We start from the raw sequence: 27,058 nt of genomic DNA on the forward strand, positions 1-27,058 counted from the left end.
CTTATCTGATGAGACTAGGCCTGGTGTGTGGGATTTTTGAACCTTTAAACCCGCCCCCAGTGAGACAGCTCCTCGAATGAGGCCACACCCCCTAATCCTTCCAATACTGACCACCAACTAGGAACCAAACATTCAGACCTAAGATCCTCAAGTCCTGGTGCGTGGACGGCAGAGAGGACCATCAGGTACCCACGGCGCTATTCTCCCCCACCGTCACAGTGATGCTCACCACGGAAAAATTCCTGTTCACCTTCATCCACACAGCTCAAGCTGACTGGAGGACAAGTGCTCCTGAAGTTTTTGCATTAAAGGGTGAGATCCCTTTGCACCAGGCAATAAGAAAACTCACCAGAAGTGAAGGGGATATGTGTATTTTTGTTTTTTTTTTTGTTTTTGTTTTTTTTTGTTTTGTTTTAAAAACACAGATCCATCTGCAAACTTTCACGTGGCAATATTTAAAGTTCACAGGCAGACTCTCAGCTGCTGTTCATGGAGCGGCGGCTCCGTGATGTGCCGGGCGTGGGGAAGCAATTCCACACTCAATCAGGGACACTTTGCTCAGAGTAATTATATCGGAGGCATCTCTTTACACAAATAATTTAATATCTGTTACCACATTCATCACAACTTAAAGCACGTAGCTTCCTCAGGGTTCCAATGTGTAACACGTCCTTTAGGCTACACAGTCAAAAACCTAGTCCAAGAAAAGGAGATTAAACTTCACCTTCCGCAAATACATACTTCTACTTGGGATTAGTGCCCCAGATTGAAAAAAAAAAAAACCAACACATTTGTTTATACCTTTATTGACACGCCAAAATTTGGGTCAAAAGTCAAATTGCTATCAAAGGAAAACTCTTCCCGTGTAAACATAGGGTGAACTGGGCTGGTTTTCAAGTACGATCACCGACCTTGTGACTCAAGAGGATTTTAGCAATTATCTCGTCTGTAAGAGTGAACACAGTGTGCTTGGGTGCTTGGCATACCATAGCATGCTCCAGAGATCGGATGTCACAATGCAGGTTTTGAGTTATTCCCCGAAATAATCGAACTCCATACATTTATGCCTTTTCTAAGGAAAAAAAAAAGTAGTTTGACAGATGAAGCTATCCTTCGTCTTCCTTATTATTCTTTGTCCTAGTCAAAGAAGAGGTCTCAGTGGTCTTTGTGTTTTCACAAGTATGCCTGTCAGAGTATCAGCTCTGGTCTCCCGTGGGAGCACTTTGGAAAGAGTCAGATTATACACAACACAGATCCACATCGGGTTCTCCCTCTAAGACGGAGGGTACTCTGGCTCAGAAGAGGCAGTTCAGAAAATCAGTAGTGGGGTTGGGGATTTAGCTCAGTGGTAGAGCGCTTGCCTAGGAAGCGCAAGGCCCTGGGTTCGGTCCCCAGCTCTGGAAAAAAAAAAGAAAAAAAAGAAAAAAAAAGATATCCAGCATTAAATCAGTAGTTACCAAAAGGCTACTGGGAAACAGTTAGTCCTGAAACCTTAACGTTTAAATTTCGTGACTAGAGTTTTAGTACCGAATTCCAAACATCGTTGAACCCCCATCCACTGTGTAACGAGTCTTATTTATTTCGATCCAGCTCGCTGGTAACCTCTACTAAATAAGGTCTAGTTCCGAATGTAGCATTGATGTTGGCATCTTTCGCAAAGCTTGAAAACGTAGGATATCAGGTCTTACATGGTTTATTTTAAGTCTGAAATGGTATAATTTCAAATGTGAACTTTCAATTTTCCTCTTGTGCTTGTCAGAGCTAATATAAGACCCTTGCTTCAAATGATTCTCCTTTAGCACTATAACCTGGGTAACTGCTAGCACGGTTGTTAAGAGATTAGTGAATTGTGTGTTTTTTTTTTTAATTCAGTGTCAATTTCTGGTTTTATACTTTTGCTAAACCAAATATTTCATTAGTGTCCCACATTATTAGTAAGAAGTAGCAGTAACAGACAAATACAAAGGTACTGATTATGACCTTGTATTGTTTTGTGTAAGGTGGTCACAGTGATTGGTAATTCAAATTGTGTAGATTTTTGCGGAATTGAAAATGTGGAAATGCTGCAATTTCTCACGACCATCATTGTGAATGACTTCTAGGGGGTCTGTCTTCCAAACCGTCTGTTATCGAGAGTTAGTGTCTGCTAAAGCGCTGTCTGAATACAGAAACAAAACCTTAAGCCCCTAAAACTGTTCATCTCGGGTTTTCACATACCTCGTCATGTCTGAGAGAGGATGAGATTAAAGCATTAGTCGTGGTTTTGTACTCCAGATGCACTGTATTTCATATGATGTGAGGGTCTCTGTCATCTTCAGCAGCGTGAAGCTTACCGGAAGTGCAATGTACTGCCCTCCTGAGCGCTGGCACTGCAGACACTTCGGCATCAGGTGGGTGTGCACAGCCGAGCTGCGTTGACCAACGCCCATTGCATTTCTCACTCAATTTTCACTTCTCGCAAACAGTAATTAAGTGATGGTAACATCAACATTGCCAGCTTTCAATATCCTTACTATCTTTCAGATTTATTGATTTTTAATGCTATGAATGTTTTGTCTGCATGTATGTGTGTATGAGGACTACATGTATGCAGGATCCCTGGAGTCTACATGTATGTCAGATCCCCTGGAGCTGGAATTAGACACACGTTTGAGCCACCATGTGGATGTTGGCAATGGAACTCAGGTCCCCTACAAGAGAAGCAACTGTCACTCTTCTATGCCTGAATAATATTTATTTATCTGCTTTAATTTTTTCCCTTATGCCCTGCTTTGCCTACAACCATTTCTGGCCATCTGCCTGGTCCACATCATTTTAAAACTGACATTATATCCCAGTTAAATTTAAGGGCCATTAGTGATGACAGCACTGGGTCTGGTGTGTGGGGGAGGGAGACCTTCATGATCGCTACAGCTCTTCCAAAATAAATCATGTGATTAAAGTAAATCTGTGTGTGTGTGTGTGTGTGTGTGTGTGTGTGTGTGTGTGCGCGCGCGCGTTTCAGAAGAAAAAGGAACAAAAACTTGTATGTCTTAAAAGATGGAGTAAGGTAAAATGAATGTAGGAACATAACTGTGATTTCCAGGATCCATATTTAGGGCAGCAATCAAGTTTCTAAAATGCCATTTTGGGCACCAGACAGACAGTATTTCTGGACAGAAACCGTACTAAATAGGACTGCAGAGTCAAGCGGTAGCCAGAACAAATATCGTTCAGACCGTCCTCTTCTGTATGGGCAATTCTCTTTTTAAAACATAAAAGGGTTTTTTTTTAAACACATACACACAATTTTTATTAATGTTAATTTCTGTATCTGTATTAAGATGCTCAAGGTATGAAAAAATTTAATACAGTACTTTATACTTGTCTAGCCGTGCTTGTTTTCAACCACTGTCATTCGGATACACCCTTTTCAGACTGAAACTATGTATCAAACAGCCTGCTACTTTGTACACAGTTTGAGTTGGCCCCTAGCAATGCTGACTATAGATTCCAGGTGTTGCACCTATTGTCCCCGTTACCTGGGTTGAAAGAGCCCTCAAAGGTCTAATTCCTGACATCGGCCCAGCTGGTGCCCCTGCTGTCTTGTTTTGGGGCATTCTCTCCTAGGAAGAACCACACACACTCTCCTAATCTAGAAACCCACTTTACAGGTGAGCTAGCCTCTCACGGGGCACTAACCTGAGTCATGACTAACCGCAACTAATTCGTTCGCTTTTTTTTTCATTCGAAAAAGTTATCATATTTCCTCGATGCTGAAATCATACAAAATACTTTTTTTTTTTTTTTTGCTGGCTTGCTTTCTCTTCACTTAGCTTAACATACTGCATGCAGTAAAGAAAGAGTCTCTGAGGCATCACCTAGAAGTTAACTTAAAACATGTCAAGGTCAGTTAGGATGTGTCCTCTGCAGTTTGGATCGTTTTCAGCACCGAGTCTTCCCCCAAAATTTTGCACAGTTCATTGAGTCTCTGCTGCATTTTGGGAATTCCAGCGAGCTGCGACTCCAACTTCTGTTTCTCCTCGCTTAACGTTAAGCGGATAGCAGTGTCCAACTGTTCAAAGCGCCAACCTCCTTCGCCATCGAATTGCAATAGGTGGGTGTGGTATTTCCTGTGTAATTAAAACAAAGTGTTATTCGTCATAATCTTAAAAGTCATTTTAGCTATAGAACGTTCTAGCTGATGCTCAAAGGCAAATTTTAGTAAATGTGGCTAATTGACATCTGAGTTCTAATGTTACCTCAGGTGAACAGTGGAATTGCTAAAGTCTAAAGTCTCTCATCTTTAAGAAATTCTTGATGGTCCTGAATTTGCTTAATATTTTGAGTACATATAATTTACAAAGGAAGACTATTTTTTTAAAAAGAGAATTACTTTATTTATATATAAGCACACTATAGCTGTCTTCAGACACATCAGAAGAGGGCATCAGATCTCTTTACAAATGGTTGTGAGCCACCATGTGGTTGCTGGGATTTGAACTCATGACCTCTGGAAGAGCAGTCAGTGCTCTTAACCATTAAGCCATCTCTCCAGCCCCAGCAAGACCATTCTTGTTTTAATTTACCCCCATAATTATCTTCTGAATAAATATGTGTTCTGAATAAATAATGAAGTGTAGTTAGAACAGAAGTAAGGACAGGGAATTGAGGAAAAAAGACCACACCAAGAAAAACAAAGGGAAGTAAAGCAACCACCAGCGAAGCTTCTCTATCTACATAACACCACCCTCTGGGACGGATTCTACTTCAGTGCAACTTTCTCGGTAATAATAATGTAGAATCATTTTTACAAGACTGCCCGCGGGAGTCTTTTAGAAACAGCCTCCTACTGCCACATAGATCTCTTCTCTCATGGTTCAGCTACCTAGGAGCTGCGTAGAGGAACAGAACTGAAAGATGGGAGGGAATCCATCCTTGTCTTAAGGGAAGCCCAGGCCACCAGCAGAGGATTGTGGGATGGTTGGATAGACCGTGGCTGTCAGAGTTGATCCAGTTGTCAGCCACTGTCCAGGGTCACTTAGATCGACTGACTCATGATTATCCACATTTTCCGTCTTCAGTCTTTCATCTTACTTCAAGTAGTTGTTATTTATTATGAACAGTCAGCTTTCTCAACCAGCTTCTACCCTCTATGCGGAGGTGAGCTGCTTAGCCTTCAATAAACAGGCCACCATCCTTATAACCACAGAGGTTAGGTATAGAGCGGTGGGTCAGTCGGGGAGGAAAAGAACTCCCAAAGAAGGGGAAATAGAATAGATAGTTATGGGTAGATGAAAGGGCTGGAATGAGAGGGCTAATGGGGGGTTGGGAGGAGAGGAAGATAAAGCAGGGAAGACGCGGAGAGACAGGTAAGACTAAGGGACATTTGAGGGCTATCGGAAGCTATCGCTAGACATTTCCTAAAATATATACACATATAGAAAAGGAAATTTGAATGGAATCACCACGTAATGTTGGAGACAAAGCCTCCGTATTGATGTCACTTGTCACCAAATGAAACCTCCAGCACCAGGGACGGGATACCTATAATTGAGTTGTTGTCTAAAGGGGCCCCATGAAAACCCCCAAACAACCCCGGGTAAGCCTGTTAGTTGCTTGCCACAAACTGATTGTGAAGCCCTGTTGCTGAGGACAACACCTGCATAACTCATTACCCACGGAGATGTCTGGCGAGTGCCTACCTGGAGGGTTCATCGCTACTGACTAGAGTTCATGTCACGGAACTGGAAAGTACCCTGCACATTACCAGAGGAGGCAGGTAAATACCAACCCAGCAATGAAACGTGCACCACTATAAACGCCACACAACGGTCACCTGCCTGCCGGTGCCATAGTAGCACAAAATAATCAACTATTACCTGGTTGAATTTAAGGTCCACACCACGATACGGAACCCGTACCGGCACGGTTTGGTTGTCCAAGAACCTAACACCAGGTAGGCCGTGATCTAAAGTTAAATCGAATGCTGCTGTTCTGCTAAAGGAACTAGCAATAAAGCGACTCCTATCGTGTTCTGTTGTATTTGTAAATCAGCACTGTGCTCGGCCAGCATCAGAGAAGCTTCCTCCTGCAGTCAACTGGAACAAATGCAGAGACCCGCAGCTAGACAATACGTGGAGAGTATGAGCCCTCGGAACCCGTAATCCTATATGGGATGTCTTCATCAAATGCCTCCCCGTCAGGGCCAGAGCAGCCTTGTAGAGAAGAATGGTGAAAGAACTAAGGAGCCAGAGGGGAAGGAGAGCTCCTAGGAAACGAGGCCTTGTAGATACTGCAGAACTGATGCACACTGAACTCAGAGACTGTGGTAGCATGCACAGGGCCTGCACGGGAGGGGTAAGCCATGGTAGGGTTCCGGTGCTGAGGGGGGAGTAGACACAAACCACCATCCCTCACCAAGAAGCTAGATCCAATCAAGAACCACTGGCAAATAAAAAATATTTTTCTCGAACCTCACCTCACCACCGCTGATATAAACCACACTTTAGGGCAGGCCCTGTGGGCAGCAACAGATGGCCAACACAAACCAGATTCAATGGCATTTCTGGAGGTTTTTGTGTCCCATAATGCTTTGTCTGGGTATTTCTTTTTAAACCTTACAAGTCTTATGTATTATTGCTTCTGATGTTGTGATTGTATGGGATTATTGTATGAGCAAAAGTGTGTGTTTACTTTTGTATGTAGTTTTTTTCTTTGGTTCTTTTTCCTGTTTGTTTGCTTGCCTGTTGTTATTGCTATGCCTGTTGGTTTTTCTAATGAGAGAGAGAGAGAGAGAGAGAGAGAGAGAGAGAGAGAGAGAGAGAGGAAGGAGGAGGAGAAAAGAGAAGAGAAGAGAAGAGAAGAGAAGGAAGAGAGAGAGAGGAAGGAGGAGGAAGAGGAGGAGGAGAGAAGAGAAGAGAAGAGAAGAGAAGAGAAAGAGAGAGAGGGAGGGAGGGAGGGAGGGAGGAGGAGGAGAAAAGAGAAGAGAAGAGAAGGAAGAGAGAGAGAGGAAGGAGGAGGAAGAGGAGGAGGAGAGAAGAGAAGAGAAGAGAAGAGAAAGAGAGAGAGGGAGGGAGGGAGGGAGGAGGAGGAGAAAAGAGAAGAGAAGAGAAGGAAGAGAGAGAGAGGAAGGAGGAGGAAGAGGAGGAGGAGAGAAGAGAAGAGAAGAGAAGAGAAAGAGAGAGAGGGAGGGAGGGAGGGAGGAGGAGGAGAAGAGGAGAGAGAGAGAGAGAGAGAGAGAGAGAGAGAGAGAGAGAGGATGTGAATTGGGTGGGTAGGGAAATGAGAATGTGGCAGGAGTTGGGGAGAGGGGAACCCTGGTCAGAATATATTGTATGAAAAAACATATACAATAATAAAAATATACACTGGAAAATACTGACATATATATATATATACATATATATATATAGTATTTATATAGCAAGCTGAAGAATACAAAATAAAAAAACAAAACAAAAGCCCCCTAACCCTATCACTAAACTATGGAAGCCAGGAACAGTGAGATGGCTCAGTGGGTTAAAGGTACTTGCTGAGTGGGTCGTTCCCCTTTAAGAAGATGGATGGAACTGTTTATGATGTCTGCCATCTCCACTGATTCGTCACCATCGTATAAATGGTTATGAGAGATTTAATGCCTGCTCCTACCAGGTTCTTTTTTATTTTCTTAAAACAAACAACAAAAAATAAACTTTATTATTATTATTATTTTATTATTTTTTATTTCCTATGATTCCTTTAACTTGATAATTTTAGAAATACTAAGTTATAGAATTTTAACATTCACCCCCACCACTGCATTTTAAAGTAAATATTAAAAGAATTTTGTAATCATACCCTAACCATAACCCACTCTATAATCTTTCACAGTACATTCTAGTGTTATGATAAATAGTTTTTAGTACGGATCAACCATCGGATTCTCTCATAGCTTTTCAAAATGACTAGAAGGTGATGTTCGTTTCCACATAACGCATTAAGGTTACCTTAGGCCAGAGGGAGTTAAAATATTAGGAGGAACATCAGAGAAATACAGGTAGAAAACAAATGAAATGTTTTATATTCTACACAGAAAAGTTTAGCAACGTTATCTTTTAAGAAGAAGAAGAGACAACACGTCCCTCCCAGAGGAGGCTGCCGTGGGCACCTACCACAGAGAAGGCCTGTGCGTTATAGACAGTAAGGAAATGCCAGCCCCGATAGCAGCCTGAAATATCTTTCCTTCCACGTCAATGCTCACAGCACTGGTGCACTCGTCCAGCAATGCGTACTTCGGTCTGAAAAGAAGAGGGAAATAACTGAGTGAACCTGCCCTGGAACTGTGTCTTTCTTCAGACAACCGTTGTACCCTGACAACTTTGGAGGGGCTGAGAAAAATGTGGCAATACTCAGGTTGGTAATTGGTAAAGCAAAAAGCAGCTGTTTTCTTACTCCGCTTGGCCAGCAACCCAGCCTAGCTTAGTCGACAAGACTAAAGTCGATGTGAACACCGTCATTGGATGTTTTCATTTTAGTTTTGAAGATTAGTTTCCAAGTATTCCAAGGCAGATTTCACCATGAAATTAATTTTATTTCCATAGTTTGATTTTTTGAGATTCTAATATAATTATATCATATAATTTCCCCTTCCCACACCCTCTCGTGTACCCCACCTTGTGCTATTTTCAAATTCGTGGCCTCCAAAAACAAATTAATAGAAAGCTCTCATTTTACATAAATGATTTCTTAGCCTCCTAAGTTCTTTTTCCTAACATGCGTTTGTTTATTAATGGGATCCTGTTACCTGTTCTGGAGACGGAGCTGAAGGCTGACAGATACAAGAGCTAACGACATCTCTGTCGCCCCATGCACTTCCCCGAAGACAACGGTGAAGAACTAGCTCTGGGGGTTGGTTATTCTGTATCGAATATTGCTTTTCTGCGTGATAATTATTGATTGTGACTTGATTTGAACAGAGAAGGCGAAGAAAAGTATGCAAGAGAAAGATGTAATAAATCCTTCTCTTTGCATAAAGCTCTTCTCCTCGCCGTTCATCGAACTTTGTGCCTTCCTTTTTAGAGCGCTTTGAGTGAAAGAAGATTTTCGAAAAAAAAAAGATGTATATTTTATTTTCTGTTGTCATAGCAACTTGTAAGGAATGTAAGCTGAGTCATATGCTTTTGTTTCCTTGGCAGGGCTAGGCTGTGGGGTGTGTGTGTGTGTGTGTGTGTGTGTGTGTGTGTGTGTGTGTGTGTAAATATACCAAACAACACAGCTGGGATTGGGCACTTGTAAAACTAACACTTACAGTGTTAAATAACATCATCTCCTAGACCTTTGGTCCTTTTTCTCCCTCTCGACGAATCACAAATAGTGTAGGATATGTGAAGGAAGAAACCTAACCCCTCAAGAAAGGATTTTCCTGGTCATTCTTTAAATGTTAGAATTGTAAGGATCTCACAGAGCACATTCTACTGTAACGCTTCCTATAATTTCTGACCGGAGTTCTCTGCTGTCGCCAGCTCAGATTTTTCCTATCAAAGCTTCTGTGTTATAATCTCACTGTCATAACTGCACTGACCCCCGAGAGCAAGGGAAGAGGCAGTTACTCAACATTACTCTTTTCCTTCACTGGCTTTAACTTTCTAATTTATTTGATTCATTTGCAAAATGAGTTTACTATTTGCTTGTCCTTGATCTCACAGAATTCACTTAATTTTCACTCCTTGTTATGGTAATACCTAATACATTTTACTGATTAGTTCAATACGTGAAACATTGGGTTAAAATCCTTTCTTTACGCATGTCTCTTGTTCTCATTGAAGGGCTTGTCTTATTGACACAGAGGCACGGAAAAATGGTCACATTTGCAGCTCACTGCAGCACACCTCGCAGGCTGTGTTGCTGATCATATTACTGAGTATTTATGGACGAAACCCAAGCCAGCTCACAGAGATGGGCTAACAGCTGGTCCGAACTGTCAAGCTACAGTGTGTCCTTGCGTCTCCTTGGAGCGAGCATTTCAAAGCTCAGCATGAAAAAATCCAGAGTTGGTAGAATTTGGTTCATTTTTTTTAAATGTACCCTCTATCCTTAGACTAACAATGTAAGCTTATTATTAGTAATACATATATTAAGACATTACTAAGACAACTAACATTTCTCACTAAAATCCACAGCTGTACACAAAACAATATAGTGTATGACTTCGCTTACATGAGACAGTAAAGAAGATAAACCAATAAGAGCAGAAGTGGGTGTATGTAGAACATGAGTGAAAAGGGAACTGAGACCCTTTCTCCGGGTAATAGAAACATTCTCTATCTTGGTTGAGATGTTGGGTGAGGCGAACATTATGTCACTTAATGTCCCTACATTGTAACAACTTATTGAATCAGATACTTAAAATATACTTAGTATATAATTATTATAATGATGATAAACTCTAGCCAAGCATCATATAACAACAAAGAGAGGCATAGATAGCATGTGAAACATATAAGCATAAGGGATATATAAGCTATAAATTATGAGAACAATTAAGATGACAGCCAGCTGTGTGCAGCAAGACCAGGAAGAAATTTCTTCAAAATGTTAACATTGTCTCCTGACAGCTAATGGGATAGGAAGTTTTAAATTCTTTTTACTTATCTGCGTTTCTTAAGGAAACATATAATTAAGGTGTGTTCTGTTGATAATAAACAATATGTGCTATGATCTCATGAAAAAGGCTTGGACCTAAATCTAACCAATCATTTTGCTCTGATTGCCTGCCTTTAAGAAAAAAAAAATGGAAGTTAGAAGAATGAGATTATAAGCCAATAGACCAACCTAAAATGTGCCCCACCCTAAATGACAAAAGTCAGTAATACGAAATGTGAGCTAGAAAAAAAAATGGCTCATCTGGTAGAGCTTCCGGCTGGCAAGTCTGACAGCAGTAGTTTGATCCCAGAACTCACAAGGTAAAAGGAGAGAGTGTATTTCTTGCAAATTGTTCTTATAGTCAGGTGGGACACATATACACATATGCACATACGCACACATGCACAAACGCATGTACACATACACACTGAGAATATATATGGGTGAAAGGATGGACAGATAGATGATGGATAGACAAATGATATACATGTGATAAATAATAGGTGGGTAGGATAGACGCATAGATAGATAAGTGACAGATTCACAGGTAGACGCATAGACAGATAGATAAAATGTAATAATAAAATTAGGCTGAGGCAGGAGGGAGCAAAGATCGGACCTTTAAAGATTACAATGTAATTGAGAGAACAACAAAATACAACACTTAGCCCCCTGTAGTGCAACATACTACCATCTCAGCTCTCAGGAGAGAATTTCAGACCATCTTTGACTGTGGCAAGATCTTTTCTTTATCTGTAAAACCGATTTTTGTGTTGAATAGATAGGTATAGAAAGGGTTTTAGACCACAAGAGAAACTTAGGCATTAAGTGAGGCTGAAAACTTATTCCAGAGAAGAGGAGTAGAAACAGAAAGGATGGATGAGAACAGTGTCTGGATTTCCTCCTTAGTGCTTTTGCTTAGAAATTCTTGAAGTCTATGAAGCTGAAGTCACAGAGAAAAGATTTATAAAAATTATTTCTTGTCATCTACTAGATTGTAGGTTGATGTCCTTATGCAAGTGAAGGCAGACACAAGAAAAGAAAAAACGAGGCCTGTCATTGGATGAGAAGAAAGGGGTGCGGGAGCAGTTTTAGAAGGGAAGGGAGGAGCAGAAAGGGAGAAGCACCAAGGAGGCAGACGATCCTTGCCATGCATCTCTCCATAGATACAGGTTGTTATGAATGCTTCTTAAGGGATGGATTTCTATAGGCATATTTATCTTATGTAGGTGGGCGGTTTATATCCTTATCAATTGGTTGTAAGGTAATTGTGTGGATTGTTATTGTACATTGATCATTTAACACATAAATCTTGTTGTTGGCTTACAGTTTGTTGAGTCATGACTTAACTGGGTTGTTGGGAGGGTGAGCAGGGTCCGTGACAGGAAGCCATGCTAGGCTATAGAATGCTTGGGGCTGGTGTGGTGTGGGGTCATGCTAGTGGAACGTGATGTGTGTGTCAGGCTTGGTAATCACCCGCCAAGGGGACAGTGTTTGGAACTGGCTGACAGAGAAAAGGCTAGAGTGTGTGGATCCTTGAGGAGTGGGAACTTGCAGAACTGGTCGTGTGCTTTTTTTAATTATACCACAAGACTGGAGGTCTCTTTAGATTCCATTTCGCCATTGTTGGGCATTTCAGGTAAGGTCACCCCATTGAGTCCTGGGATCCTTCCACATTTCAGGTCTCTGGGACTTTCTAGAGGTTCCCCCACCCCTGGCAGCTGCATATTTCCGTTCATTCTCCTCTGGGCTTCTCTCCTGTCTTCCCCTCACCCCCCCACCTGATCCTGTCCCCCTTTCCTCATCCTCCGATCTCCCATCTAGGACCATCGCTCCCTCCATTTCCCGTGATATTTCTTTCCCCCTTCTAAGTGGGATTGAAGCGTCCACACTTGGGCCTCCCTTCTTGTCAAACTTCTTATGGGCTGTGGGTTCTAGCAACAGTATTCTGTACTCTTCAGCTAATAACCTCTCATCAGTGAGTACAAACCATGAATGTCCTTTTGGGTCTGCGTTGCCTCAAGACAGGGCCCCCCCAGTGGACAGGAGCCACCTACCCATCTTCAAAAATTTTGACCCAGAATTGTTCCTGTTTAAAGAAATGCAGGGACAAAAATGGAGCAGAGACTAGGAAAGGCCGCCTAGTAACTAGACCAACTTAGGATCCATAGCATGGGTGGGCACCAAACCCTGACATGGTTTACTGATGCCATGTTGTGCTTGCAGACAGGAGCCTAGCATGGCTGTACCAGCAGCTGACTAAGACAGATGCAGATACTTACAGTCAAGCATTGGACTGAGGTTGGGGTCCCCAGGGAAGAGTTAGGGGAAGGACCTGAAGGACTTGAAGGGGATGCAACCCCTTAGGAGGACCAACAGTGTCAACTAACTGGTCTACCTGGCAGCTCCCAGAGACTAAGACAACAACCAAAGAACATACACGGGCTGGTCCGAGGCTCCCAGCGCATGTGTAGTAGAGGACTGCAATGTCTGGCCTCAGTGGGAGAGCATATGTCTAATCCTGTAGAGACTTGGAAGGAGGATGAAGAGTATCCTCTCAGAGGCGAAGACGAGGTGATGGGGGTGTGTGTGTGAAAAACTCTAGGAGGGTGAACTGGGAGGGGCAACATTTGGATACAGATAAATAAAATAATTAATTAAAATTATTTCTTGCATCTCGATTTTTCTGAGTTCACTGAGATGTGTGAGCACATTCTTTTTCTTTTCTCTTTCCTTCTTTCTTTCTTCCTTTTTTTTTTTTTTTTTTTTTTTTACTAATTTTAACTCTAAACAGTTGAGGAAGGAAAAGTAGATTAAGAGACTACTTAAACTTGAATTAGATCCACCTGAATAATCATGTTTTATTTATAATTATAATGTATAACATATAAAATAATGTATTTGAGGTATGATTATTGACAATATATTTCAGCGAGTCTGAATTAGATCCAATTTAACAATTCAGAGAAATTCCCAAATGGGCAGCCACTGGTTTAACCAGTGATGCTGAGGTTACATATTCTTCACATTTGAAATCTAGTGAAAATCCTATCTCAACCTTTAGAACACATGGAAATTTAATCTAGCACTCCAAATAGTCTTTTATCTACGTTACCCAATGGAAAGCACCTAAAAAACTAAAACACCTGGGGAATCTACTACAATAAAACGTAAGCAAACCTAAAAGTAAAGATTTTATACAACTTTCCTAAGATACATTTTTTTAAACATGCCATCCAGTCCCCCGTCTTCTCCTATCTTTGGTTTTAAAAATGCTTCGAGGATTTATTGATTCGCTGTCATTTACTTGCACGTGTGTGAGCATGTGCGTGTGAGCGCGTGTGTGGTGTGTGCACCACGGTGTGTGAGGAAGGCAGAGGACAATGTGCAGTAGATGTTGAGTCCCTTTCCACCACATGGGTCTAGGGCAAAGGTTCCCAACTTGTGGGCTGTGATCCCCGTTGGGGGGGGGGTCACATATCAGATACTTACATTATGATTAATAACAGAAGCAAAATCACAGTTTTGAAGCAGCAACGCAATGATTTTATAGTTGGGGGTCACCACAGCATGAGGAACTACTGTATCGGGTGGCAACACGAGGAAGGTCTAGGGGCTCACTGGTGGGAGCATCTCTAACCACTGAGCATCTGTCCAGTCTCCCGGTCAGTTGTTATCTAACCTAAGACGAGACTGCCTCGTCCTGCTGAGTACTGTCTTGTTCTATCAGTAATGACTATGGGTTCCCTGAACGCAGCACACTTACTTATGGTAAAACATCCGTGCCATCCCCATTCTCTGTTTCTCCCCTCCTGAAAGGACATCTTTCCAATCCATGACTGCATCCCATCCTGGAAAGTAAAAACAGACAGACAAACAACTAAACATACAGGTTGCAGAGACTCGTTGACTTGTCACCACATCTACTCTGGACGAGTGATTCCTGGCCTGCTTTGATTGGAAACAGGAGGGGCCCTGTGTTCCGTAGAGCAGGTGGCCAGCCTTGAGAGCCATGTGTCTGAGTATTTTAGTTTAAATATGATAGTAATTCCTCACACGGATAGACGTCTTGAAAGAGTTGTAAGCATTGGCACCGATGAAGTGTGTTTGTTACTCAGTCTGTTCAAAGGGTTGGTGAGCGTATGCTGATTTTTTTGAGGGCAGTGGGAGAGAAGATCTAATAATTTGCATAGGACGATTGCCAAGTCCCAAAACCGTGTGGGAGGAACTAGGTTAAACGGTTCCCACAAGCCTGGTACTTTATGCAAGTCTTCATTATTCCACAGCTTACGAGATAGCGGCCTTTATTTGCGTTTTACAAGTGGGTGATCCAAAAACTCATGGAGAAATAGAAACATCTGAGTTACACTTGTCTCTCAGAGCTAGGATCTAGGTTTATTTGATGTTTTCACAGCTTATGCAGCCCTATCTCTTAGAACATTTTAATGACTGATTGCTTAATGTCACTTTGCAAGGCAAGCATATGTATCTATATGACTATCTCGCTATCCTAATGTGAAAACAGGACCAGAAACATTTAAACGAGAACCCAAGTTTCAGAACAGCATATACCATAGCCGTGCTTCTGAAAATGCAGAGACACACATACCAGGCACACATCTGATAGTTCTAAGTTAACACTTCTGTAATAGCTGAAAAAATTTAAATGACTATCTTACATAATTGACTTGAAAAGATGACTTGAGAACAAAACCACAGCTCTATTTTTGCAGACTCCAATTTTCAGAGGAGGAAAAAAATGACTGCCCACACTGGACAAACATTAAAGGCAACATTTCCACAGCTTTGGTGCTCTGGCTTTAATTCTCCCATTGGAGGAAGACCACGCTCCACACACCCACCTTCTCCCTTACCTGTATCATTATTAACCTATCTAAGTAAACCTGGCTTTAGGTACAGGAAGACACAGAATCTTTGTTTTATTACCATGGGTGCCTGAGAAAAACAAATGATCAGATCAATTACTTAATTCTTTTGTGGATTAAAAGAACATGGGTTTATCTTTTAGAATGCAAAAGGTCAGCCAGCACCTTCGACAGAATAACGTATGTTGTTAAATCAGGAGTTATCTTTATGGTTTCTTACTTTGGGAATTATTATAAAATTTGCCGCATAGTTTAGAACATGAAAAATTAAACCAGGCTCAGTGTAACATGCCTGCAATCCTGGGGCAGGAGCAGGAGGATCACGAATTGGGGGCCAGCCTGGGCTATGCCGTGATACTCTGTTTCGAAAGAAAAAAAGAGCCTGGATTTATGAATAAGAAGCTAAACAAAGTAGGAAGATGAAAATTAGAGAGAAAAAGGATGGGTAGGATATTTTTAAGGATACATCTTATGTTATTTTTAAAATTTGAAGAAGTCTGGAAGTGATCTGTGTTCCAAAAGTTACAACGGAACTACAATAAAAGTAACATATTTGAAGTAAATGCAGGGCGAGAAAGGAGGAGTTAGAGGAGGTGAGAGAAACGAGAGAGAAGAAGACATAATACAGAAAGCCAGAGGCTCCCAGGACCAATGGGGATGACATCAGCTGAAATACCCAACGAAGGAGAGAGAGAGAGAGAGAGCCTCTAGAGACGTATCCAGAGGTTAAGCACTGCCCCTGGATGAGGGATGGGGCCACCCACCCATATCCAAAATTTTAACCCAGAATTGCTCCTGTCTAAAAGAAATAAGGGAACAAAGAGTGGAGCAGAGACTGAAGGAAAGGCCATCCAGAGACTGCCTCACCTGGGGATCCACCCATATGCAGCCACCAAACCCAGACACTATTGCTGATTCCAAGAAGAGCTTGCTGACAGGAGCCTGGTATGGCTGTCTCCTGAGAGGCTCTGCCTGAGTCTGACAAATGCAGTGCTGATGCCCACAGTCAACCATCGGACTGAGCACCGGGACCCCAGCGGAGGAGTTAGGGGAAGGACTGAAGGAGCTGAAGGGGTTTGCAGCCCCATAGGAAGAACAACGATATCAACCAATCAGACCTCCCCTCTCCCAGAGCTCCCGGGGACTAAACCACCAACCGAAGAGTACACATGGAGTGACCCATGATGCCAGCTGCATATGTAGCAGAGGATGGCCTTGTCAGGCATCAATGGGAGGAGAGGCTCTTGGTCCCGTGAAGACTCAATGCTCCAGTGTAGGGGAGTGCTTAGGGCGGGGAGGTGGGAGAGGGTGGGTGAGTGGGGGAGCATCGTCATAGAAGCAGGGGGAGACGGGATGGGATGGGGGGGTTGCAGAGGGGAAACCAGGAAAGGGGATAACATTTGAAATGTAAATAAAAATCCAATACAAATATATCAAATAAAAAAACAAAAGACACAATAAATACCAGGACTGTGGCTAAGAAAGAGCACATACTGCCCTTGCACAGGACCTGAGTTTGGATCCTAGCACCCATGTTAAGTGGCCCGCAGCCACCTGTAATGCCAGCTCCAAGTGATCCAACGCTTGGCCTCCCCAGGTACCTTACCTCCTTACATACATACAACTGATGAGTAATTTTTTAAAAAAATAAAATTAATACAGTAGAATCTGGAGTGAAAGGCCTTAACATCATCTGATGACGTTGGGTTGATCTCTTTAGAGGGAATATTGTTCGACATTATTTAAAGATAGATCTTTATATGGCTATATTGAAACTTAAAAATGCTGGCTTGCCTCTGGGAAAAAGAAAATTTGAAACAATACTTTCCTGTGGCCCAACTTTACAGTAATTATGAAATGCAACTGATGAGGATGCTGAGGACCGCGCTGCTGAGGACGGCGCTGGTGGGAACGGTCTGTTCCCTGCGCTGAGAACAGGGCACGAGAGAAAAGTCTTTTTCAGTCAAAGGAAGGTTAACTTTTACCTATTTTTATTCACTGCACCCTTTGTTCTACTGAACCTCGAGGGTTCTATCAGAAGCCCTGGCAACACCCACCATGCTTGATGCTCATTTACGGAGCCCAAGACAGCTAACCGGAAAAGCCTTTCCCTGCTTCCTGAGCCTGCGTACAGTTCCCGGCTGTGTCTCTTTGTACCTGTTTTATTTTTTCCCTACTTTGGAACCTGTTTATGGGAATAAGACGTAGTTATTTTCCCATTTCAGCTAATCTACATAATTCCAACAGGCTTCTTCCAAAGGAAGCCGTAGACTAGGAATTGGAAGTATTTCCCCCCCCGCACCGCTTAGATGCTTTGGTTTTAGAAATTGAGTAAAACTAGTTCCTTAGGAAAGAAGTGTCTGTGTGAAATTAATAGTCCTGATGTCTGAAAAGCTAGGAGACAAAAAGCACATGAGAACACAGGCTGTGACTACTGTTAAGTCTTTCAGACTTAGACCTGTGTTTCAGTTCTGTCCCACCTGCTGTGTGGGAACAAGCGTGCAGGGAGCGCCCCGATTTAACCTGTGTAATGGAGACACCCAAGCATCATGAACAGGCTTCCATGAACACTGAACAGAATGATATACAATTGTTTGTACATGATGTATTCTGTGCTGTAAAACTCAACAAACCGTAACCGATCCTATATTGCTAAGGTCCAGAGACTCCTTTCTTTATGGGAAAAAGAACAAATGAAGTTTGTTATGTGTCCAAAGCAAGGAGGTATAGAACTCTAGGCTTGGCACATCTTAAAAATAGTTCTACAATGTCATGACTAAAAAAAAAAATTGAGTATTTCATGTTTATTTTAAATTTCTATTTGGATTACTGGATTCCAAACTCAATTAATCTTCCCATAGTATGTAGACCTTATACTGTCAAGGTCTTTTGAAACCGAGAAGGCATTGGCCACGTGACACGAAGGAAAAATCTGCTTCCCTCCAAGCGCAGACGCTGTAAAGAGAAATGTAGAGATGTCTTTCCTGCCTGCTTCATTTGCTTACTGTAAGGATCAGGGTCACGGTTCATGTGTGCTTGGTATGCATGAGCCCTCACAGTAAACGCTACACGTATGGATAGCTTCATTTACATATTCACAGACACGCTAAAAAATATATTTCCATCTTACCATTGAGGATGCAGAAAGCAGTGCTAATTAGGATTTGACTCTGAGTCCAAAGCCGATATTCATAAGCACCTACTGTACTTTTTTTTTCCCCTCAAAATAATTTAATTAGGCTGGGAAACAGAGCATGAGATCCACACATGCACAGATCAACCTAGAACTCTGGCTTGCTCTTTAGGTAGTTTTCTGTGCTATAAAATCATGTGACTTATCGATACATTTGAAAGCACAACTATTAGGAAATAATTGGAGCGAAAGCTCCTATGGTATGCATAGTCCCACTCTTTCCTATATGCCTTATGCTAAAGGAACCTACAACAAAGGTCTGTGTTCTGTAATTTCTAATTTGTGGTCTAAATAGGTCTGTGGGTGTTTGCGCGCATGTGTGCCTGCGTGTGTGTGTGTGTGTGTGTGTGTGTGTGTGTGTGTGTGTGTGTGTATTAGAAAGATTGTGGGACCAAAAACAAACAAGTTGTGTGAGAGCCACTTCCAAATATTCCATTTGATGTAACCTGAGAGAGCTGGCAAGCACATGGTTCATCGCAGACTTCACATACATCTAGCAAGCACGTCAGTGAACTCAGGACACTTGTGCATTTAAATACCAAGGTCTTTAGACGCTACATGTGGTGTTATGGTTACTCAGTAAGAGGACTGTAGTGTGCTGTATTAAACACAATTTAAGCAAAACCAAGATATCAATAATGGAAAAAATCATAAACCTCTACTTATATGATTACGGTCTAATAATGTCATATATTCAAATGAAACCACAGGCTTCATAGACACTTGGGACAGTCATCACAATTGTCAGCTTGACTAGAGTTAGTCACCCGTTGTGGAAGTCGTCTGTGTGTCTTAGTGAGGGCGCTTCCAGCGAGGAAAGACCGACAGAGAAGAATTGGCTTAAAGTTAAGCCCAAGAAGGACAAAGGAGGAGAAAGAGAAAGCCAGCTCTGGTGAGAGCATCGTGCATCCTCGACACCATGACAATCTGACACCTACGAACCATTAGCGAAAGGGGAGGTCAACCCGTAGGCTGCTTCCGTTGGGTATCTGGTAACCAATACCAAACAGAAGTTTATTGATTCAATTAATTGATTTCTTTTTGAGACAAGTTTCGATGTGACCTGGACTAGTCTCAAACTTGCCGCAGAGGGGACGGTGACTTTGAGTTCCTGCTCCTCTTCTCTCTGTGTCCCAAGTGCTAAGAAGACTGGTACACACCATCACACACAGCCCAAACTCGCTTAGTATAGAAAGCTGAACCACATTTAAGATTAATGACGCATTCTACCTCCTTCTCTTTGGACTATGTGGTAGAGGTGGACGCTGTGCAGAATATGCTCTAGGTCTCGGTCTGTATAACCTTTCTCATGCATGTCATCCACCGAGTCAGGATAAATGACTTGATCCCGAAGACTTCCAAGAGACATGTACGGCCTATGAAACACCAAGCACATGTGAATCCTAGTGTAAAGGTTATGTTAACTTATCCAGAGTGACATTCTGATGTCTGGAACACACATTTAAACTATATCATTTAAATTATAGGATTATATTATGTTTCCCGGACGCACTTCAAAAATAATACCTGCTTTATGGGAAAAAATACTGCGATATACATGCAGGAAAGTTTTGAAACCATTTGATGTCTTCTATAAAAATATTTTGTTTCACCATCGTGATGGCTATTCTTGGTTGTCATTTAAATCCGGAACTAACTAAAACTCAAGAGTCTGGGTGCAGCAGTGAGGGACTTCCGTTCGTGAGTAAACCATGTGAAGTGGGAAGACAGACTTTCAATCTTGATCTCTGAGGTGGGAAGAGCCAGCTTTAATTTGGGCTAGACCTTCTGGTGACAGCCTATATAAAGGACAGGGGAGGAGGGAGCTTCCTTCTTTGCCTGCTTGCTCTCTCCTCACTAGCAAGTCCATTTCTTCACTGGCATTAGAGACTTCTTCTTTAGGATTCCAGTGTATACTGAAGACATCCAGCTGAGACATCCAGTCTTGTAGACTGAACAACTGGATTACTGAACTTTCTGTTGGTAGACAGCCATTGTTGGACTAGGTGGACCACAGCCTGTATACCACTGTAATAAATCCTTCATATATATATATATATATATATATATCCTTTAATTGAATCATTTTCCTAATTAAATCAATATCTCTATCAATCTCTCTTCTACCTATTTCTTATCTGTCTGTCTGTCTGTCTGTCTATGTTCCATTAGTTCTGTTCATCTAGAAAACCTGGACAAATACATATGTTTGATAGCAACTGTTTCTGAACATCCAAAATTATTTGCACTAAACATAAAACCTGGAGTTTTGACAGTCATGTAACCAAATAAACTAAGAGGCAAGATATTAATAAGAAAATATAAATTAAAATGACAACAGTTTTCTTGTGCATCAGATAGGCAAAACTTCAACAGCTTGATAATTCTGTCAGCTGACAGGCCCATGGGGTAAAACAGACGTTCCATTACAATGCTGAATATCCGACCTCCTTGGTGGAAATGGGGCAAATTGATGTGCCATTTGCTTTTCGACTCACTTTGGGGAATTTTCTTGGAGGAGGATATCTTCTCAAAATGCCCCAAAGGAAAACTTGCCTAAGCTTACCCATTACAGTGCAAATTGCATGAAAACCAAGGGAAAGACTGAGCAGAATCCTTGAGTCAACTGTCTGTAGCTACTGTGATGCACCACTGTTTGTCTGTAGTTACTGTGATGCACCACTGTCTGTCTGTAGTTTCTGTGATGCACCACTGTCTGTCTGTAGCTACTATGATGCACCACTGTCTGTCTGTAGCTACTGTGATGCACCACTGTCTGTCTGTAGCTACTCTAATGCACCACTGTCTGTCTGTAGCTACTATGATGCACCACTGTCTGTCTGTAGCTACTATGATGTGCTAAAAGGACCAGGCAGGCACACATAAGTACTACAGAGTCAGTTCTGTGACCATCATTCGGCTCAAAAGGAAAATGTAAAGGCAGACCCCGATCAGGACACCTCAAAGGCAGCCGGGACAGGCTGGCTGTGGGTGAGCTGTCCTTGCCTAGGGCGGCCTGCTGTGGGAAGGTTTGTGGTATACCTGGCCTCTATCCACTAGATGTCAGTAGCAACTTCTCAAACATGATCAAAGAATTGGCTACAAGTCTCCCCAAGGGGACGAATATTCCTAGGTGATGAAGCTAGGAACCCCAGTTGAGAACCAGAGGTAGACAGTATGTCACCTTCTATGAAAAGAAAATGAAGGGTGATATAAATACATACATTTGTTTGCACCTACGGAAAGAAACAGGAAAAGTGAACCAGAGACTAGTGAGGTTGCCCAAGGAGGTGAAATGGATAGAGTAGAACAGACAGAAAACATCCTTTCTAAACATCTTTCTTTCTTTCTTTCTTTCTTTCTTTCTTTCTTTCTTTCTTTCTTTCTTTCTTTCTTTGTTCTTTCTCTCTCTCTTTCTTTCCTTCCTTCTTTCTTCTTTCTATATCTTTACTTCCTTCCTTTCATTTTCTTTTCCTTCTTCCTCCCTCCCTCTTTCTTTTTCTTTTCTTTATTTTTGGAGACAGAGTTTCACTTTGTAGCCATGGCTATCCTGACACTGTCTTTGTAGATCACACTTACCTGAAACTCATAGAGATCTGCCTGCTGCTGTCTCTGAAGTGCTGGGGTTAAAGGTGTGTGCCACGTCTTTTCAATACAACTTTCGATTTTATGGTCACGTTAAAATGTTACTAATTGATGAATAAAATTAACTAAACAATTAGTTGAAAAGCAAGAAACTGGATGTTGTTTTTAAGTATCAGAGAGATATGATGGCCACAGAAGAGAGGAAGAAAGGTATAGGAGTGGAAAAATTAAGTAACTTTGGCTACATAAGCCTCAATTAATTATAAAGTGGTTAAAAACAGTTTCCTAATTCCATCCCATCTGGGACATCTGAAAGCCACCCTTTCAGAAGGTCACATCCTGTAGGCAATATGGTGGACTTCTTTTTGCTTACATAGAAAATGCATTACCCACTGCAACACCTTTCTGCTTTCCCTCTGATCCCGTCACACAAACGGTAAACTGATAAGAGCTTGGCCTGTAAGTCCCAAACTGTGAGGGAATGGCTCTCCATTGCTGCAAGCTACTGGTTTTCTGTGGTAGCAGCAGTGGAAACTAACACAGACAGAGACTCCGAATAGCCTGTACAACCTGAGTGGCTCTGTGAGGAACATCAGACCATCCTAGCTGAGGGTCTGTCTTATACAGACAGCAAGGGATAGCCGCTGCAGCTCGGCAGCTAAGAGCACATTTGCTTCCCAGCACCCACACGGCAGTTCACAGTTGTCTGCAAGTCCCATCAGACTTAATATCCTGCTCCGATTTCCATACATACCAGGTACTCATGTGGACATGGAAACACACGCAGGCAAAGCGCTTACACACATTTAAAAAAAATCCTTTAAAAAAAAAATCACACCAGCTTTATGTGCTTTCCTGAGGAGAAAGGCTTTAAATACAAATATGTTTTTCAGACTAAATGCCCACTTACATTTTCATAGTATTTATAGTGTTTCTTTGAGGGTTAACTAGTGTGTAATTATTTTGTAACATACTTAATGAGTATTTGAAATAAAAGTTTGTGTTTCAGCTACACATATATGTAATACAAGGGACCACTTGAGTATCTTTGTTTAACTTGGCACATGATTCAAATATTATATTAGCCTTTAATATCTATAATTCAGTGGGTTTTTTAATACACCCACAAATTCAGGTGGCCATCACTCCCAATTTGAGAATACTTCTCTTGGCTCCTACTCTGTACGCTCCATAGCTGGGATCACACACTGTCATCTGGCTGCTTGGTGCAGGTAATCCGTTTTCTGTCTCCATGGCTTCGCCTATTCCTAATGTTCCAAACACACAGACTCACACAGTCTGTGCCCTCTTGTGACTGAGTTCTTCTTAACGACAAGTGTGTTTGAGAATGTGCCACGTTCCTTTCTAGGGCTGATTCACACTCTTCGTATTTCAGGTGGGTGCCACATTTGCTTCATCCATTCATCTACTGAAGGATATTTCAGTGTTTCCTTCTTTGGGGCACGATGCGTAGTGGGTATAAACCAGTGAATGGAACTGTAGGGGCAAAGAACTGCTCAGGCAACTTTCCAAGATGGCTGCACCACTTCCGGTCACGTTTCCCCTATACATTTAAAGTCTCTCCTTCTCTTTACTCTCCTTTTCCGTTCTATGTTTTCTACACGCCTACAGTCCATGTTCATTTGATTATGCAATCATCTTAAGCAGTCGCATGAGGATGTGTCTTAAATGCACGTCTAGTAACAGTCACATTGGTTGAAAGTAGGGCCACTGAGCGGCTGTCGCAGGGCACTCACCAACTAATCAGGACCTTAGGAAAGCAAACGCTTGCTGCCTTTAAATGGATGCTAGCTCCGATTTAGCACAGATCAGGAGATGTCCTTCCACCTTTGCCTAAAGCATAGACGTTGATGCCCTGCCGCGTGGCACACACAGCTGCGCATCCAGTCCATGAGTGCCTCTGAAGGCTTCGCCATGCAGCCTCCCGGAGGGCTGATAGTGGATGACGTCATCATTCACATCCAGGTTTCGGCATGCTTACTATGCTGTATGCTATACGGTATAGAGCAACGGGTCTGATGATGAACTGCAGAGAGGTGGTTCTGGGGTATACCCAGTCTCACTATGACAGTACTGCCACTCGACTCGGAACTTGACCTAATTTGTTTGTAGAGTCACTGATTGCATTCAGTTTATTGTCGGTACAGAATGAAGCAGCAGAATGAAGTAATGCGGTGAGATTGTTGACTATAACACAGGCACAAGAATTCTCTCAGACCTTCATAGAAGACCTACTACCAATACTGTCTAAACTATTCCACAAAATGGAAACAGAAGGAACGCTACCCAATTCCTTCTATGAAGCCACAATTATGCTTATACCTAAACCATCAAAAAGACCCAACAAAGAAAGACAACTTCAGAACAATTCCCCTTATGGATATTGACTCAAAAATCCTCAATCAAATTCTCACAAACCTAATCCAAGAACACATGAAAACAATCATCCATCACGATCAAGCGGGCTTCATCCCAGGGATGCAAGGATGGTTTAAGATACGGAAATCTATCAACGTAATCCACTATATAAACAAACTCAAAGAAAAAACCCCATGATCATCTCATTAGATGCTGAGAAAGCATTTGACAAAATTCAACAGCCCTTCATGTTAAAAGTCTTAGAAAAATCAGGAATTCAAGGTCCATACCTAAACATAGTAAAAAACAATATACAGCAAACCAGTAGCCAACATCAAACTAAATGGAGAGAAACTTGAAACAATTCCACACAGCTATGGTCACTTGATCTTTGACAAAGGAGCTAAAACCATCCAGTGGTAAAAAGATAGCATTTTCAACAAATGGTGCTGGTTCAACTGGAGGTCAGCATGTAGAAGAATGCAGATCGATCCATGCTTATCACCCTGTACAAAGCTTAAGTCCAAGTGGATCAAAGACCTGCACATAAAACCAGATACACTCAAATTAATAGAAGAAAAAGCAGCGAAGACCCTCAAACACATGGACCTGGGAAAAATTCCAGAACAGAACATCAATGGCTTATGCTTTAAGATCAAGTATCAACACATGGGACCTCAAAAAATTGCAAAGCTTCTGTAAGGCAAAGGACACTGTCATTAGGACAAAAGGGCAACTGCCAGATTGGGAAAAGATCTTTACTAATCTTACAACTGATAGAGAGCTAATATCTAATATAAACAAAGAATTCAAGAAGTTAGACTCCAGAGAATCAAATAAACCTGTTTAAAAATGGGGTTCAGAACTAAACAAAGACTTCTTAGCTGAGGAATATCAAATGGCTGAGAAGCATCTAAAAAATGTTCAACATTCTTATTCATCAGGGAAATCCAAATCAAATCAACCCTGAGATTCCACCTCACACCAGTCAGAATAGCTAAGATCAAAAACTCAGGTGACAACAGATGCTGGCAAGGATGTGGAGAAAGAGAAACACTCCTCCATTGTTGGTGGGATTGCAGACTGGTACAACCATTCTGGAAATCAGTCTGGAGGTTCCTCAGAAGATTGGGCATAGTACTACCCTGAGGACCCAGTTATACCACTGCTGGGCATATACCCAAAGGTGCTCCAACATATAACAAGGACATACATTCCACTATGTTCATAGCAGCCTTATTTATAATAGCCAGAGGCTGGCAAGAACCCCGATGTCCTTAAACAGAGGAAAGGATACAGAAAATGTGGTACATCTACACAATGGAGCACTACTCAGTTATTAAAAACAATGACTTCATGAAATTCATAGGCAAATGGATTGAACTAGAAAATACCATCCTGACTGAGGTAACCCAATCACAAGGAAAACATACACAGTATGCATTCACTGATAAGTGGATATTAGTCCAAAAGCTCAAATTATCCAAGATACAATCCACAGACTACATGAAGCTGAAGAAGAAGAATGACCATAGTGTGGATGCTTCAGTCCTTCTTAGAAGGGGAAACAAAAATATTCATAGGAGGAGATATGGAGGCAAAGTTTGAAGCAGAGACTGAGGGAATGGCCATTCAGAGCCTGCCCCACCTGGTGATCCAGCTCATATATATACAGCCACCAAACCCAGACAATATTGCTGATGCCAAGAAGTACATGCTGACAGGAGCCTGATATAGCTGTCTCCTGAGAGGCTCTGCCAGAGCCTGACAAATACAGAGGAGAATGCTAGCAGCCAACCATTAAACTGAGAACGGGGTCCCCATCAGGAGTTAGAGAAAGGATTGAAGGAGCTGAAGGGGCTTGCAACCCCATACGAACAACAATAGCAACCAACCAGAGCTCCCTGGGACTAAACCACCACCCAAAGACTATATACATGGACTGACCCAGGGCTCCAGCTGCATATGTGGCAGAGGATGGCCTTGTTGGGCACTGATGGGAGGAGAGGCCCTTGGTCCTGCCAAAGCTAGACCCTTCCCCGGCAGTGTAGGGAAATGTCCGGGTAGGGAGGCGGGAAGGGGTGGATGGTTTGGGGGTGGGGAAACACCTTCATAGAAGAAGTGGGAGGGGGGATAGAATAGGGGGTTTATGGAGGGGAAACCGGGAAAGGGAATAACATTCGAAATGTAAATTAAAAAAAAATCAAAAAACCCAAAACAAACAAACAAACAACAACAAAAACCCAAAAACCCACAAGTGCAAAGGAAGGCACTCAATACTTGGTCTGTAATTCAACAAAATGGTTTGTTTCTCTTGAGTTCTTTAAGAGAAGGCGAAACTTAAAGGAGGTGTAGCTCCCTGAGGTAGTGCTTGCCTTCTGCTCAGTGCTGGTTGATCCCTAACACTGAGAAA

General features: G+C 42.1%; 1 protein-coding gene across 1 annotated transcript in view; it reads right to left on the reverse strand.

Moving 5' to 3' along the window:
• Nucleotides 1-795: 795 nt before the first annotated feature.
• The window catches only part of Abcd2 (ATP binding cassette subfamily D member 2), a 48,697-nt gene continuing 22,434 nt past the window's right edge, over nucleotides 796-27,058 (reverse strand). Inside the window, 4 exon segments of the mRNA NM_033352.2 lie at nucleotides 796-4,112; nucleotides 8,133-8,258; nucleotides 14,369-14,453; nucleotides 19,912-20,057. Of these exon segments, the coding sequence (NP_203503.2) occupies nucleotides 3,893-4,112; nucleotides 8,133-8,258; nucleotides 14,369-14,453; nucleotides 19,912-20,057 (577 nt within the window). The 3' untranslated portion in view covers nucleotides 796-3,892.

The sequence above is a fragment of the Rattus norvegicus genome, chromosome 7, assembly GCF_021556685.1.
Source record: "Rattus norvegicus strain SHRSP/BbbUtx chromosome 7, alternate assembly SHRSP_T2T, whole genome shotgun sequence".
Lineage (NCBI taxonomy): Eukaryota > Metazoa > Chordata > Mammalia > Rodentia > Muridae > Rattus > Rattus norvegicus.